General features: G+C 44.9%; 2 protein-coding genes across 3 annotated transcripts in view; one reads left to right on the top strand and one right to left on the bottom strand.

Annotated features, from left to right (window-relative positions):
• Positions 1-44: 44 nt before the first annotated feature.
• adrm1 (ADRM1 26S proteasome ubiquitin receptor) lies at positions 45-9676 on the bottom strand. The gene is made up of 10 exons (XM_071349333.1): positions 9518-9676; positions 7646-7904; positions 7238-7354; positions 6316-6439; positions 6062-6230; positions 4005-4147; positions 1249-1380; positions 778-935; positions 528-630; positions 45-335 (listed from the first exon to the last, which is right to left on the bottom strand). The coding sequence occupies exons 2-10, from the start codon at positions 7853-7855 to the stop codon at positions 247-249; spliced, it is 1245 nt and encodes a 414-aa protein (XP_071205434.1). The 5' UTR covers positions 7856-7904; positions 9518-9676; the 3' UTR covers positions 45-246.
• A 1436-nt stretch (positions 9677-11112) lies between these two features.
• The window catches only part of LOC139543124 (dnaJ homolog subfamily C member 5-like), a 35739-nt gene continuing 30138 nt past the window's right edge, over positions 11113-16713 (top strand). The window contains exon 1 of one of the 2 annotated variants that reach the window (XM_071349330.1): positions 11113-11302. The gene's annotated coding sequence lies outside the window, so the exon portion shown is untranslated. Of the gene's footprint in view, positions 11303-11396; positions 11514-16713 lie in introns of those variants that run through there. The other variant, XM_071349331.1, reaches the window with a different exon arrangement.

Here is a 16713-nt window from a genome sequence, read left to right as displayed (position 1 = left end):
CAATTGTTTGCTTTTAATTTAAAAAAAGAAGAGAAAGACATTGGTAATTTTCATTGTTTTACTAATTTAATGTTAAATGGTCAATGCATTGACTACACAAGCTATTTAAAGACGATTGATTCGTTGGCACGTGTATTTTCTGTAAAGATGCATCTGAGAAATGCAGAATATTAGTTTAGGCAACACTCCAGACGAGCGGTGTTCCTGCAGTAAGTAACACAAAACGAGGACAGGACTCAAGATCTTCTAATCCAGGCTCATGTCCTCATCATCCTCCTCCTTCTTGTCTTTATCCTTGTCGGTCCCTTCCATGGCTTTGGCAAACGCTTCCACATCTAAAACACAAAGTGGGGTATCAGTGCTTTGCTCAAGGGTACAGCAGTAGGCAGCAGATGGTATATTGATGCCAACCTCTGGTTACAGGCCTGTCTCTAACTTCAAGGCAACTGCTGCCCCCCTTTTGCCACGTGTGCTTACTGCTTGTGTGAGGATGTGTAAATTATGACGTGTGTGGGGGTGGGGGTCACCTCCTTTGTTAGCTGCCTCAACAGCCGCTGCGGGCAGACCAAACTGGTTCATGAGAGGTCCGAGCTGCCCTGATGCCAAGGCACTGCTAAACATACTCATCGCCTGGGAAGAGACACAGAGAGAGAGGAGTTCAGCATTTAAAGGGAATGTCGAGGAAGTCCTTTGTCAGTCATACCGATCAAACGTTTCTCTATAAAAACTAGGAGATATACTGTTGTGACTGCGGTTTTTAAAAAAGAAATCCTTAACCTGTTGGAACTGTGGCGAGGTGAGTGTATTCTGGATCTCCTCTGCACTCTGAGGTAGAGACTCTCCCGAGGGCAGGTAGGGTAGGAGCCTCTGCTGTACCTCAGAGTTAGACAGGATAGGAGCCATGATCTCTGGGGTACACACGCTGACCAGGTCCACTGAGAGGAGAGGGTCAACACAATGATAAAACATACACTTGTTACTTCATAAAGACAACAATGTCAGATGTGTTACGGTCTACTCATATAAAGAAAAGTACAAATGTCCACATGAAATTTAGTCATGTATTGCCTACAGTTCATTATTCAACTACACTCTTAAAAAAAAAAAAAAAAAATCATGCCTATTTAGCCATCTAAAAACAAGCTAATTGTCAAAAAGTGAAAAACAAAGCCACGTTTAAAAAAAAAAATTATCTGTAAAATGTATACGACTTCTCCCCATCAATTTCCATTTCAGTTGTCTGCTTACCGTCACCTCCCTGTATGGCCACGGCGGCCGACATGGCCGGTACGTTCATAGTGGCCAGGATGCTCTGCAGGTCGCTGAGCTGGATGGGCTGGGTGGGGGAGCCGACGGCTGCAGGCACTACGGGGGTCTGGGCTGCAACAAATCAACGTTTTATTCGTCACAGACAGGACGTGGCCTGGGGTGTTCTAAGGGTCTAAACCGCAGGCACAAATGTCTACAGTGTCGGCAGGTTAACCCTAACAACTGCCCTTTGACACAAGCTATGTTAACCCTAACCCAGACAAATGCCCTTTAACACAAACTCTCCATCTTCCCCCCTCTTTCTACATATTCAATAAACTAACAAAATGTGTGTGTGTGTGTGTGTGTACACACACACACAATTCATACATACACACATATGTGTATATATACACACACACGTGTGTGTGTGTGTACATATACACACACATACACAAAAGTATGTGGACACCCCTTCAAATTAGTGGATTCAGCTATTTCAGCCACACCCGTTGTTGACAGATGTATTAAATCAAGCACACAGCCCTGCAATCTCCATAGACAAACATTGTCAGTATAATGGCCTTACTGAAGAGCTCAATGACTTTCAACGTGGCACCGTCATAGGTTGCCACCTTTCCAACAATTCAGTTCGTCAAATTTCTTCCCTGCTAGAGTTGCCCCCGGTCAACTGTAAGTTCTGTCTTTGTAAAGTGGAAACGTCCTGGAGCAACAACGGCTCAGCCTCGAAGTGGTAGACCACACAAGCTCACAGAACGGGACCGCCGAGTGCTGAAGCGTGTAAAAATCATCTGTCCCTCGGTTGCAACACTCACTACCGAGTTACAAACTGCCTCTGGAAGCAACGTCAGCACAAGAACGGTTTGAAGGGAGCTTCATGAAATGGGTTTCTACGGCCAAGCAGCCGCACACAAGCCTCACAACACCTGTTGCAATGCCAGGAGAGGTGTAAAGCTCGCCGCTATTGGACTCTGGAGCAGTGGAAACACGTTCTCTAGAGTGATGAAACACGCTTGGCAGATGTCAGGAGAACGCTACCTGCCAAAATGCATAGTGCCAACTGTAAAGTTTGGTGGAGGAGGAATAATGGTTCAGGCCCCTTAGTTCCAGTGAAGGGAAATCTTAAATGCTACAGCATACAATGACATTCTAGACGATTCTGTGCTTCCAACTTTGTGGCAACAGTTTGGGGAAGGCCCTTTCCTGTTTCAGCATGACAATGCCCCCATTAACAAAGCGAGGTCCATACAGAAATGATCCGTCTAGATCGGTGTGGAAGAACTTGACTGGCACAGAGCCCTGACCTCAACGAACACCTTTGGGATGAATTGGAACGCCGACAGTGCCTGACCTCACTAATGCTCATTTTGGCTGAATGGAAGCATGTTCCAACATCTAGTGGAAAACCATCCCAGAAGAGTGGAGGCTGTTGTAGCAGCAAAGGGGGGGAACCAACTCCTTATTAATGCCCATGATTTTGGAATGAGATGTTGGACGTGCAGGTGTCCACATACTTTGGGTCATGTAGTGTGTGTAACTAAATATATATACACACACACACACACACACTTTGACATTGTATTGCACCGTTTACACCCCGCTGTATTGCGTCAGTCAGACATACAGAGGCGTGTAAACGGGACAATAAAATATAAAAGTAGAAATGGTGATAACAGTAAACCAGTAGGGTGCAATACTATAGACAGTAGATATGGTGATAACAGTAAACCAGTAGGGTGCAATACTATAGACAGTAGATATGGTGATAACAGTAAACCAGTAGGGTGCAATACTATAGACAGTAGATATGGTGATAACAGTAAACCAGTAGGGTGCAATACTATAGACAGTAGATATGGTGATAACAGTAAACCAGTAGGGTGCAATACTATAGACAGTAGATATGGTGATAACAGTAAACCAGTAGGGTGCAATACTATAGACAGTAGATATGGTGATAACAGTAAACCAGTAGGGTGCAATACTATAGACAGTAGATATGGTGATAACAGTAAACCAGTAGGGTGCAATACTATAGACAGTAGATATGGTGATAACAGTAAACCAGTAGGGTGCAATACTATAGACAGTAGATATGGTGATAACAGTAAACCAGTAGGGTGCAATACTATAGACAGTAGATATGGTGATAACAGTAAACCAGTAGGGTGCAATACTATAGACAGTAGATATGGTGATAACAGTAAACCAGTAGGGTGCAATACTATAGACAGTAGATATGGTGATAACAGTAAACCAGTAGGGTGCAATACTATAGACAGTAGATATGGTGATAACAGTAAACCAGTAGGGTGCAATACTATAGACAGTAGATATGGTGATAACAGTAAACCAGTAGGGTGCAATACTATAGACAGTAGATATGGTGATAACAGTAAACCAGTAGGGTGCAATACTATAGACAGTAGATATGGTGATAACAGTAAACCAGTAGGGTGCAATACTATAGACAGTAGATATGGTGATAACAGTAAACCAGTAGGGTGCAATACTATAGACAGTAGATATGGTGATAACAGTAAACCAGTAGGGTGCAATACTATAGACAGTAGATATGGTGATAACAGTAAACCAGTAGGGTGCAATACTATAGACAGTAGATATGGTGATAACAGTAAACCAGTAGGGTGCAATACTATAGACAGTAGATATGGTGATAACAGTAAACCAGTAGGGTGCAATACTATAGACAGTAGATATGGTAATAACAGTACCGGCAGGAGTGGTGGGGGTGACAGTGGGGGAGGCAGCGGTGGTGGCAGCAGGGGTAACTGGAGTGGTGGGGGCCACGGTCGAACTGATCCTGGTGGTGGAGGAAGCGGAGGACGGGGTGACGGCCGCAGACTGACTACGGGAGCTGTGGTGGGAAGAGCGGAGAAATTATAATGATTGTTATGATGCGTACTGTAAATCGTAGCATAGCTTGAATCTATGTAAATAGTCTACGCGAAAAAAATATATATACTGTACAAAATTTTAATACCTTAACAGTCTATACAGAAAGGACATTTGGTACACAGTACATGAAACTGTCAAACCAGTCTGAGGAAAAACACCAATTGGCTAATATAACATGCCATTTAACAGATGCTTTAATCCAAAAACGACTTACAGTCAATGTGTGCATACATTTCACACATGGGTAGCCTCCGGGAATCAAACTAACAATACTGGCGTTGCTATTAGCTATTCTATAAAAACAGGTTGGTCAAAACAAGCATTGTGATTGGTTGAAACACATTCTAAGCTGGCCTTTGATGCAAAAAAATAATAATAGGCTACTTTGTTTACGGTTCTATTGGATAAATCATCATCCACTGTCTCATCAGCCCAGCCAGACAATTAATTAAGTTGACCTCCACTGTAAAAAAAAGCATCTCGACATCATTTCCCCTTGCTTCTAGCCTAGCACTTGGTTTGCAGTGGGGATTTGAATAAATTAACCTCTGATTTTTTTTACCCCCTTTTCTCCCCAATTTCTTGGTATCCAAATTGGTAGTTACAGTTTTTGGCTCATCGCTGCAACTCCCGTACGGACTCGGGAGAAGCGAAGGTCGAGAGCCGTGCGTCCTCCGAAACACGACCCAACCAAGCCGCACTGCTTCTTAACACAGCGCCCACTTAACCCGGAAGCCAGCCGCACCAATGTGTCGGAGGAAACGCCGTACACCTGGTGACCGTGTCAGCGTGCGCTGCGCCCGGCCCGCCACAGGAGTCGCTAGTGTGCGATGGGACATCCTTGTCGACCAAACCCTCCGCTAACCCGGACGACGCTGGGCCAATTGTGCGCCGCCCCATGGGTCTCCCGGCTGGCTGCGACAGAGCCTGGACCCGAACCAGGATTTCTAGCGACACAGCTAGCACTGCAATGCCTTAGACCACTGCACCACTCAGGTCTACCTCTCTGACCTTCGCATTTCAAAATTGAAACAATGTTGCGATCTCCACCGGCCCACAGAGAATTAACGTGTTAGGACCAGACAGTTAGGACCAGACAGGTAAAATCACGCCTCAGCAGATGGTTTTTGTGTATATCCATGAACAATGTCAATAGAATAACAGGTAAAAAAATGTATTTCATGCAGCTGGTTTGCTGTCTCTCCAGCTTGTCTGACATTATTGTTTTAGCTGTGTAGTTGGCTGGCTACGGAGGCAAAGAAACGAAGGACCAGCAGGCGTGGCTGGCTACGGCGCCAAAGGAACAGCCGGCTTGGCTGGCTACGGAGGCAAAGAAACGAAGGACCAGCAGGCGTGGCTGGCTACGGCGCCAAAGGAACAGCCGGCTTGGCTGGCTACGGAACCAAAGGAACGAAGGACCAGCAGGCTTGGCTGGCTACGGAACCAAAGGAACGAAGGACCAGCCGGGCTTGGCTGGCAACGGAGCCAATGGAACAGCCGGCTTGGCTGGCTACGGAGCCAAAGGAACAGCAGGCTTGGCTGGCTACGGAGCCAATGGAACAGCCGGCTTGGCTGGCTACGGAGCCAAAGGAACAGCAGGCTTGGCTGGCTACGGAGCCAATGGAACAGCCGGCTTGGCTGGCTACGGAGCCAATGGAACAGCCGGCTTGGCTGGCTACGGAACCAAAGGAACAGCAGGCTTGGCTGGCTATGGAGCCAAAGGAACAGCAGGACCAGCTTCTTTAGCATGGCTGTACTGATCTAGGGTACTCTGCTCCGCCTCGACCACAGCACAGCTGTAAAAGTCATATCACACGCCCTCCCCTACGCCCTCCCCTACGCCCTCCCCTTCTCCCCTGCTAGGGCCCCTTACCTGGAGGATGAGGAGCTGGTAGCAGGGCCTCCACTGCCTAACAGACTGGCCAGACCTGGTCCTGCTAGGGCCCCTAGACCACCAAGTCCTCCCAGACCAGTTGGTCCAATCAGCTGCATCAGCTGTGTATGGCTCATGTTACCCAGGAGGCTTTGCAGGCCACCCTCACCTGGGGGGGGGAGGGATTCTGAACTTAGAGACGAAACAACTCAAATAAATTGTTATGAATGTTGAGTGTTCTGTGTGTGTCCTACCTCCTAGAGCAGACAGCTCGTGGCTGCTACTCCCTCCACTGCCCAGTGCTCCAGGCATGGGAGGGTTGTTCAGGTACTCATTCACCTTACGGCAATACTCCTCATCCTTGTCTGATTTAGGCTCCTGGAGATCACAGGAATAGAGATCAATATCAAAAGTATTGGCTCTTGGTGACAAGAGAAATGGATAACATTATAAAGAACAAATAAAGTATAAAAAGGGCATGTGAAGTAGAAAAGTTTTTTTCTTGTGTTTTATATCATATTTTAAAAACAGCTGATGAAACGAACACTGTAAAAGTGTGAAAACATACGATCGGTGTTATATCCTGATGGTTGAAAATACAATCAACACTGGACCTTCTAAAGCAACAGGTTTGCATGGGTGGGAGTTTTCGCTTTCCATGGTGACATCACCATACGTAAGAAAATTGGTTAACAGACCAATAACAAAGAGAGTTCCAAATCTCTCTACCAATAACAAAGAGAGTTCCAAATCTCTCTACCAATAAGAAAAATAGTTCTAAATCTCTCTACCAATAACAGCTAAGTTTCTGTTCTTGCTTGAGAAAGTTATTTGGCTCATTTTTAATATATATTTTTTGCACATTTTAATGGAAATCTATTACAGTAAGATACTGAATTGTTCCCCAGAAAACATTTAATATTAATATATAAAAAACAGCTGCTTTGGGCCTTTAAGAAAGGGTCTTACATAATCCCATTATTTCCTTGACTGGTCCCAGACCCATTTATGCTGTCTTGCCAAACTCCTATGGTCATTGTCACACATTTGCCAAGACAGTACCAACAGACCTGGGACCACCAGGCTAACTAATCCCCACCCTGTGTGCTATAGTTCCATGTCAAAAGAAATGGTATTATGTTCAAATGTTATGTGTAATGTTAGTTCAACCCTCACCTGCATCCAGAAGAACAGCCTCTTGGATCCAGCCTTGAACTTAAGCACAAACACACGCCCAGTAGTACACTGGCTCACCTTCTTGAACTCACAGTCATCAGGGAAGATGATCAAGTCCTGGAATCAAAAACACCAAGCAAGGATATTATAAAACTTACCGGAAACCATCACATTTATAAAAAAAATAAAAATAAAAAAAATTACTGGGTTAATATTATATAAATCGTTAGATATTCCTCAGTTTATATACTGTTTCGCTACCAGAAACATCATAGCCTGGTACAATAATCTGTTCATACAGTTTTACAAACTCCATTGCTGCCATCTTTGAGCAAACCAAAAATGGGACCAGGCTAGAGACTCTACGCCATCTGATTCAACTTGATCAAAATCCAGCAATCCACTCACATCATCAACGTTTCCAGAGCCCCGGTCCTTCCAGCAGAAGTGGATAAGGGAGTCGTCCGTCTGTTGGACGTACACGCTGCCCTTACGTTTGTCCGGTGTCACTGTGCTACCCTTCATGGTCATCTTACCGGCACGAAACTCCACCAGGTATTTACTGGACGAGCCCCGGGAGCCTGACACCAGGCTGGGGAATAGGGCACCTGAAGACATGATGATCCTCGGGGTTGTTGACAGACACGTAGGCTGGTTGGTTTTACTTCTGAAGTGGGAGGAGACAAGGGATTTTATTTAAATTTTTTCCTTCCCTGACCTAGCAGACAGTTGCACAAGCATGCTTAAAAATGACTATTAACGACATAGTATTGTTCTGCAGTGTCACGTGATATAGGACTACTATTGAAAATGTGCTATGTAATTACTTGATTATATACTGAACAAAAATATATGAAAACACAACATGCAACAATTTTTACCGAGATACAGTTCATATAAAAGGAAATCTGTCAATTGAAATAAATTAGGCCCTAATCTATGGATTTCATATGACTGGGCAAGGGGGCGCAGTCATGGGTGGGCATAGGTCCATCCACTGGGCAGCTAGGCCCAGCCATTCAGAATGAGTTTTTCCCCCACTGAGGGGCTTTATTACAGACATAATTACTCCTCAGTTTCATCAGCTGACGGGTGGCTGGTCTCAGACGATCCCGCAGGTGACGAAGCCGGATGTGGAGGTCTTGGGCTGGCATGGTTACACGTGGTCTGTAGTTGTGAGGTCGATTGGACGTACCTACCAAATTCTCTAAAACGACGTTGGAGGCTGGTTATAGCAGAGAATTGAACATTAAATTATCTGGCAGCAGCTCTGGTGGACATTCCTGTAGTCAGCATGCTGATTGCACACTCCCTCAACTCTTGAGACATCTGTGGCATTGTGTTGTGACACAAAACTGCACATTTTAGTGGCCTTTTATTGTCCCCAGCACAAGGTGCACCTGTGTAATGATCATGCTGTTTAATCAGCTTCTTGATATGCCACACCTGTGGTGAAATCCTGAGTGGTGCAGCAGTCTAAGGCACTGCATCACAGTGCTAGAGGCATCACTACAGACCCAGGTTCGATCCCAGGCTGTATCACAACTGGGATCGAGTCCTATAAGGCAGCGCACAATTGGCCCAGCGTCGTCCGGGTTACGGGGGATTTGGCCAGGGTAGGCCGTAATTGTACAATTAGAATTTGTTCTTAACTGACTTGCCTAGTCAAATAAAATAAAAATCGAACCTGTCAAGTGGATGGATTATCTTGTCAACGGAGAAATGCTCACTAACAGGGATGTAAACAACTTTGTGCGCAAAATCTGAGAGTTAAAACTCCACGCAAACGTGCGTATGGAACATTTCAGGGATCTTCTATTTCAACTCCTGAAACCAACACTTTACATGTTGCGTTTTTTTTTAATTTTGTTCATTGTAGCTAGCTGGACAATTCAACTGCAGTTTCAAGACGAGGAAAATCAACCAAATAATGTTGTTTGGCTAACTATCAACAAGAAATTCATAGGATGGAAACGTATAATCTAAAAAACATGTAGCTTCCAGGCAAATTAGCTAACGTTTCCTTTTAAATTATAGCATTAGCTAGTTATAAAATAAAATGAGTGTCTGGCTGTGTCCTGATACTTGCTAGCTAGTTAGCATAGGCTAAGTAGCTAGCTAACGTTAGCTCATGACAAGGCTAAAACTCAAATCTGAGGACGGGACTAGTTTTTCAAAACCGTAATTCTCAAGAAAAACACATACCGATGTTCCCTCAAATTTAACTGAATAATTCATCTTTCTACATTTCACATTCCGTATACATTTGTATTGAATTACCTGAAGTTTAGCTGGCAACAAAAGTTATTTCTTGTATCAGACTTCCTCGTTGGTCTTCTTCGTGGGGTGGGTGAACTGTTTGCTTCTTCTATGGTGACTCTTTCGCAATTCTACCAGTAGAAAACATGTATCATCGCCACCCACTAGAAATGGCAAGCACATTGGATTTTCCTGGAACTCAAACCCAAGGATATACTGCTCAATTTTAAATGTGTGTTGTCCTGTGAGATTTTGTAAACAGAGATTAAAGGCTTCCAACACTGTATAAAAAGTGTATCATGGAAAGTCATACATGACTTAACCATTACAAATAAAGTGTATTACAACGAATGCCACTTGCTTAGATAGACTTTGTCGTCGTTTGCTACACTAGTGTCAAATGTGGGTCACCAAAGACGCGTGACAATAGAACTCTAGGATGGTCATAGTTCTATTTAATTCTACTTGTGCATGCCTCTCTGATGGTCTCACAGGCGCCATCGCACTTCTGACACCAATGTCTCATATGCACGGCAAATGAGAAGTAGTTCTCCACAGGAATTAATGGAATTCTACAATATTTCAATCACATTTTTCAAGGACAAAATTACATGTATTTAAGTTATTTTGTAATGGGGACAGTAACAGTAGAACTTTCCAAAAATTATACTTTAAGGAAAAGGTTGTATGTATTTGTTCATGTTTTATTTGTATGTTTAGCTCAAATAATATTTCTTACACAAGCATTTTGCTACATCTGCAATTATATCTGCTAAATATGTGTACGTGACCAATAACAGTTTAGTTGATTTAAAAGTATGCATTAAGGTGTCTGGAATAGAATAAACATGTAAAAAAAAAAAAAAAATGTAGACATTAATAAATGCATTTCAATAACATCAAAATTATTTTTTTTACAACGGTGGAGGAGTGCCAAGATGGAGGCTTCATAACAGCGCCTCCTATCAGTCATCTAGTATATATATAAACCATTGTTAGGTAAACTAGTAACAAGCCTACCTAGGCAAGGCTTGTTACGAAACAATGCCAGGTTAGACCTATCAATACAAGTTCCAAAATCTGATGCAGGAACGGGTTCATGTATTTCTCCATCAAAGACTAGCTTTTGGAAATGTTGAAGGATAGATCAGACATGTTTTAGAAAGCTATTGTAAAGTGGGCTTGTGAAAGGGGGAAATACTACTCCATTTTTCTTGATTACATCACTCAGGACGGATTTGCGGAAGAACAGAAAGGACATATGAAAAACAAAATCCCTCGTTTTGTCGAGATCAGAAAATAATTATTTTGTGATCGACAAAACGAGGGAATATTTAGATTTTATTAATATGACTTCTGGACTTCTGTGCGAATTCCCTCATACCTCCGACTTTCCCAACACCCGGGGTGCGTTCAGTTCGATTGAACCTGTGCTACGTTGCGGAACGATTTGTACTGATACACGTTTCCCCAAAACGTTATTCAATGTTCTTGAACAGGGGTGTATCCATTATGCCAATTCTGTTGAAAAATATATCTTAAACGGAACGAAGCAAACCCCTCCGTTGTTTTTACATATGGTCGTTCAGTACAACACTGTTTCCGTTATATGTTTTCGTAATGAACGCAGCCCTGGACGTGGGAGGGATTGACAGCCAGCCAGTACCGCTTCTAGTTTAGCTAGTTTACTACGTGCTTTTTTATTGAGTGCTCAACCAAGGAAGCTAGTGTGAACTGTTGCTTGGCATGCGAACAGCATAGATACCTTTCAAAATCGAAAATCCACTGTGCCCAAGTAGCAAAACGGTAAGAAGTGCATTTGATAGCATATTTCGTATCCCCTGGCATGCCTGCTTGCTTCTCAGCCGTCCTTGGATTAGCGAGCTACCGTTAGTGAATGAGTCGTGCCCGGGTGGTGTTAGCTAGCATGCTGACTGTCACTGCTAACTAGCAACCGCTAACCTAACATGGATGCTGTGTTCCTTTGATGCGGTAGCAAGAGATTATCCGCTTTACGGTTTGTCTTCCGATCTTTATTTTCTAGACAGCGAGTGGGAGATTGCTGGTAGGTTGGTTTTAAATACCAGGCCATGATGAATTGGCTGACGTTAACTGGCTAGTAAGTTTAGCTATATTTTAGCTAACCATTTAACTAGCTAACTTAAACATCTAAAATTTGATATCCAGCTAACGTTAACTAGCTAACATGGACACCCGGCGTGTTGCGTAAATCTGGATTTGCTGTAAATGGGACCGGTGATTTATATCTAACTACCTAGCTAGTTAACGTTAGTTGTTGTCGATGTTTGTCACAACAAATGTTTGATCTACTTTTCGTATATAGAACCATATTCCATTCACTGGTCCAAAGAAACACCAAGTCATGTTAAGGTCCCCCTGACCAAAGATTCGTTATGTTCTTTAGCCAGCTAGCTAAGCAAATCAGATCTAGGTTTGATTTAGTTAGCCTTGCTTGGTTGGACTCTTTTCCACGAATCTAGTTCCTGTTAGCTAGTTGGCTTTTTAACTGATCAGCTGATGCCAGTACTAGCCATGTTAGAATGTCATGCCTTGGCCATTAAGAAGAACAGAACATATATTGAGTTCAGTGAGGCCAACCCATACGTACAGTAAGTCTGTGGGCCGAACGAGCCCGTGATTCCACAACACGAGTTACAAAGGATTCTGTTCACTGTAATGGAAATAAGCGACTTCTCATACAGACTGGATGCATGATTTAGTGATGTGGACAGCACCACATAGCATGGATATGCCTATAACTTCCTCCATAAACCTACCGACATTTAGCATCGTGTGCACATTTTTTTAAAGGGAGTTGTTTCATTATGTTGTCATCAAGAAGACAGGCATCTCTGACAATGGCTGACTAGTGACTATAGAGGATAGCATAAATCAAATGTATGGTTCATTATTGGGCATGTCACACATCCAGGAGCAGAATCCTGCATCCAAAGTGGCGCAGCGTTCCAAGGCACTGAATCTCAGTGCTAAAGGTGTCCCTACAGACCCTGGTTCGATTCCAGGCTCTGTCACAACCGACCGTGATCTGGGTGTCCTATAGGGCGGCGCACAATTGGCCCAGCGTCGTCCGGGGTTGGGTTTGGCCGGGGTAGGCCGTCATTGTAAATAAGAATTTGTTCTCAACTGACTTGCCTAGTTAAGTAAAAAATATGGCCAACCTTCATTTGAGCTCATTTGAGGGTGTGGATTAGCGGCCGAGCTAGCGGCCTAGCTAGTGTCAACAAGTTCATTGTGTGTGTGTGTAGGCCTAAAACGTGTGCTATTGACAGTCTTACTGCTTCAGGCAAGCTGTGGGTGGAGCTGACCATTTACTTTCAGGATTTGTTTGAATGTTGTTGACCCAGAAAAATGACTCTCAATTAAATTAAATTAAATAAAATTGTATTTGTCACATACACATGGTTAGCAGATGTTAGTGCGAGTGTAGCGAAATGCTTGTGCTTCTAGTTCCGACAATGCAGTAATAACCAACGAGTAATCTAACCTAACATTTCCACAACTACTACCTTATACACACAAGTGTAAAGGGATAAAGAATATGTACATAAAGATATATGAATAAGTGATGGTATAGAACGGCATAGGCAAGATGCAGTAGATGGTATAGAGTACAGTATATACATTATATTAAGTGGCATTGTTTAAAGTGGCTAGTGATACATTTTTGATCAATTTCCATTATTAAAGTGAGCTGGAGTTAACAGTCTGATGGCCTTGAGATAGAAGCTGTTTTTCAGTCTCTCGGTCCCACCTGTACTGACCTCGCCTTCTGGATGATAGCGGGGTGAACAGGCAGTGGCTCGGGTTGTTGTTGTCCTTGATGATCTTTATGGCCTTCCTGTGACATCGGGTGGTGTAGGTGTCCTGGAGGGCAGGTAGTTTGCCCCCAGTGATGCGTTGTGCAGACCTCACTACCCTCTGGAGAGCCTTACGGTTGTGGGCGGAGCAGTTGCCGTACCAGGCGGTGATACAGCCCGACAGGATGCTCTCTATTGTGCATCTATAGAAGTTTGTGAGTGCTTTAGGTAACAGGCCGAATTTCTTCAGCCTCCTGAGGTTGAAGAGGCGCTGCTGCGCCTTCTTCACAACGCTGTCTGTGTGGGTGGACCAATTCAGTTTGTCCGTGATGTGTACGCCGAGGAACTTAAAACTTACTACCCTCTCCACTACTGTCCCGTCGATGTGGATTAGGGGGGTGCTCCCTCTGCTGTTTCCTGAAGTCCACAATCATCTCCTTTGTTTTGTTGACGTTGAGTGTGAGGTTATTTTCCAGACACCACACTCCGAGGGCCCTCACTTCCTCCCTGTAGGCCGTCTCGTCGTTGTTGGTAATCAAGCCTACCACTGTAGTGTTGTCCGCAAACTTGATGATAGAGTTGGAGGCGTGCATGGCCACGCAGTCGTGGGTGAACAGGGAGTACAGGAGAGGGCTCAGAACGCACCCTTGTGGGGCCCCAGTGTTGAGGATTAGCGGGGTGGAGATGTTGTTACCTACCTTCACCACCTGGGGGCGGCCCGTCAGGAAGTCCAGTACCCAGTTGCACAGGGCGGGGTCAAGACCCAGGGTCTCGAGCTTGATGACGAGTTTGGAGGATACTATGGTGTTATAGGTATTACTCTTGTCCAGATGGGTTAGGTTAGTGTGGTTGCGATTGCGTCGTCTGTTGACCTATTGGGGCGGTAAGCAAATTGGAGTGGGTCTAGGGTGTCAGGTAGGGTGGAGGTGATATGGTCCTTGACTAGTCTCTCAAAGCACTTCATGATGACGGAAGTGAGTGCTACGGGGCGGTAGTCGTTTAGCTCAGTTACCTTAGGTTTCTTGGTAACAGGAACAATGGTGGCCCTCTTGAAGCATGTGGGAACAGCAGACTGGGATAAGGATTGATTGAATATGTCCGTAAACACACCAGCCAGCTGGTCTGCGCATGCTCTGAGGACGCGGCTGGGAATGCCGTCTTGGCCTGCAGCCTTGCGAGGGTTAACACGTTTAAATGTTTTACTCACGTCGGCTGCAGTGAAGGAGAGTCCGCAGGTTTTGGTAGCGGGCTGTGTCAGTGGCACTGTATAGGCAACTCAAAGATCAACATATGTTTGTGATGGTTACCAGTGATGTAGTGGTAATAAAATTAGTGGGTAAAGTCTGATTGCCGGTTGTGGTGAAAAAAAATCCCAGAAGGGGGGAGAGGGGCAGGCAAACTGTCCCAGAGGGGGGAAAAAGGTGGGGAAACTGTGTTTACTTGCGTTTACCCTCCATTACTGGCTAGTTTCTATCCACGGTACCAGAGAGAATACTGGCTAGTTTCTATCCACGGTACCAGAGAGAATACTGGCTAGTTTCTATCCACTGGTACCAGAGAGAATACTGGCTAGTTTCTATCCACGGTACCAGAGAGAATACTGGCTAGTTTCTATCCACGGTACCAGAGAGAATACTGGCTAGTTTCTATCCACGGTACCAGAGAGAATACTGGCTAGTTTCTATCCACGGTACCAGAGAGAATACTGGCTAGTTTCTATCCACGGTACCAGAGAGAATACTGGCTAGTTTCTATCCACGGTACCAGAGAGAATACTGGCTAGTTTCTATCCACGGTACCAGAGAGAATACTGGCTAGTTTCTATCCACGGTACCAGAGAGAATACTGGCTAGTTTCTATCCACGGTACCAGAGAGAATACTGGCTAGTTTCTATCCACGGTACCAGAGAGAATACTGGCTAGTTTCTATCCATGGTACCAGAGAGAATACTGGCTAGTTTCTATCCATGGTACCAGAGAGAATACTGGCTAGTTTCTATCCACGGTACCAGAGAGAATACTGGCTAGTTTCTATCCACGGTACCAGAGAGAATACTGGCTAGTTTCTATCCACGGTACCAGAGAGAATACTGGCTAGTTTCTATCCACGGTACCAGAGAGAATACTGGCTAGTTTCTATCCATGGTACCAGAGAGAATACTGGCTAGTTTCTATCCATGGTACCAGAGAGAATACTGGCTAGTTTCTATCCACGGTACCAGAGAGAATACTGGCTAGTTTCTATCCACGGTACCAGAGAGTATGAGCCTACTTCTCCTTTCAGGCATGTTGAGAGCACTTTAACTCGTTGATCTTCCTGTCTTGTGATCTCTGTCCCAATACATTGTTCAACTTTCACTTCCATTGTCCCTGCTCTATCACACCCACACTCACTCTCCTCTCGCCGAATGACATTCTTCCCAAAGCTGCTGCTTCCACATGTGGAAAGGGGCCCACAATAGGGTTTGTAAATCAGCACTGTACACTATCAACACACTGCACAGTAAGCATCCCATACTGTGCGTCTGTCCCAAATGGTATCCTATTCCCTATATAGTGCACTACTTTTGACCTGGCCCCTATGGGTAGTGCACTACTTTTGACCTGGGCCCTATGGTAGTGCACTACTTTTGACCTGGGCCCTATGGGTAGTGCACTACTTTTGACCTGGGCCCTATGGGTAGTGCACTACTTTGGACCTGGGCCCTATGGGTAGTGCACAATCTAGGGAAAGGGTGCAATTGGGTTGGCCGCTGCCCATTAGTTAATTAATTGGATGCTTTTGCTTCAGAGGTCTATTCCAAAATGTTGAATTATAGAGCTGAGCTAAGCAGGCTGTGTGTGCGCGTGTGTGAGAGCGCGTGTGTGTGTGTGAGAGCGTGTGTGAGAGCGTGTGTGTGTGAGAGAGAGAGCGCGTGTGTGTGTGTGAGAGAGAGAGCGCGTGTGTGTGTGTGAGAGAGAGAGCGCGTGTGTGTGTGTGAGAGAGAGAGCGCGTGTGTGTGTGTGAGAGAGAGAGCGCGTGTGTGTGTGAGAGAGAGCGCGTGTGTGTGTGTGAGAGAGAGCGCGTGTGTGTGTGTGAGAGAGCGCGTGTGTGTGAGAGAGAGTGTGTGTGTGAGAGAGAGCGCGTGTGTGTGTGTGAGAGAGAGCGCGTGTGTGTGTGTGAGAGAGAGCGCGTGTGTGTGTGAGAGAGAGCGCGTGTGTGTGTGAGAGAGCGCGTGTGTGAGCGCGTGTGTGTGTGTGTGAGAGAGAGAGAACGTGTGTGAGAGAGCGTGTGTGTGAGAGCGCGTGTGTGAGAGAGAGCGTGTGTGTGTGTGTGTGTGAGAGAGAGCGCGTGTGTGAGAGAGAGCGTGTGTGTGTGTGTGAGAGAGAGCGTGTGTG

This window comes from Salvelinus alpinus, chromosome 17, assembly GCF_045679555.1.
Source record: "Salvelinus alpinus chromosome 17, SLU_Salpinus.1, whole genome shotgun sequence".
NCBI classification, from domain to species: Eukaryota; Metazoa; Chordata; class Actinopteri; order Salmoniformes; family Salmonidae; genus Salvelinus; species Salvelinus alpinus.
This window is presented reverse-complemented; position numbering and strand designations above follow the sequence as displayed.

Bases quoted from the DNA above. Each gene is read 5' to 3' on its own strand.
- adrm1 (XM_071349333.1), bottom strand. From the start codon at position 7,855: ATGTCTTCAGGTGCCCTATTCCCCAGCCTGGTGTCAGGCTCCCGGGGC. The intron at 1,381-4,004 runs GTACTGTTATTA...GATTTGTTGCAG, and splicing joins CACCCCCACCACTCCTGCCG to CCCAGACCCCCGTAGTGCCT. The intron at 336-527 runs GTGACCCCCACC...TTTGTGTTTTAG, and splicing joins TGAGGCAGCTAACAAAGGAG to ATGTGGAAGCGTTTGCCAAA.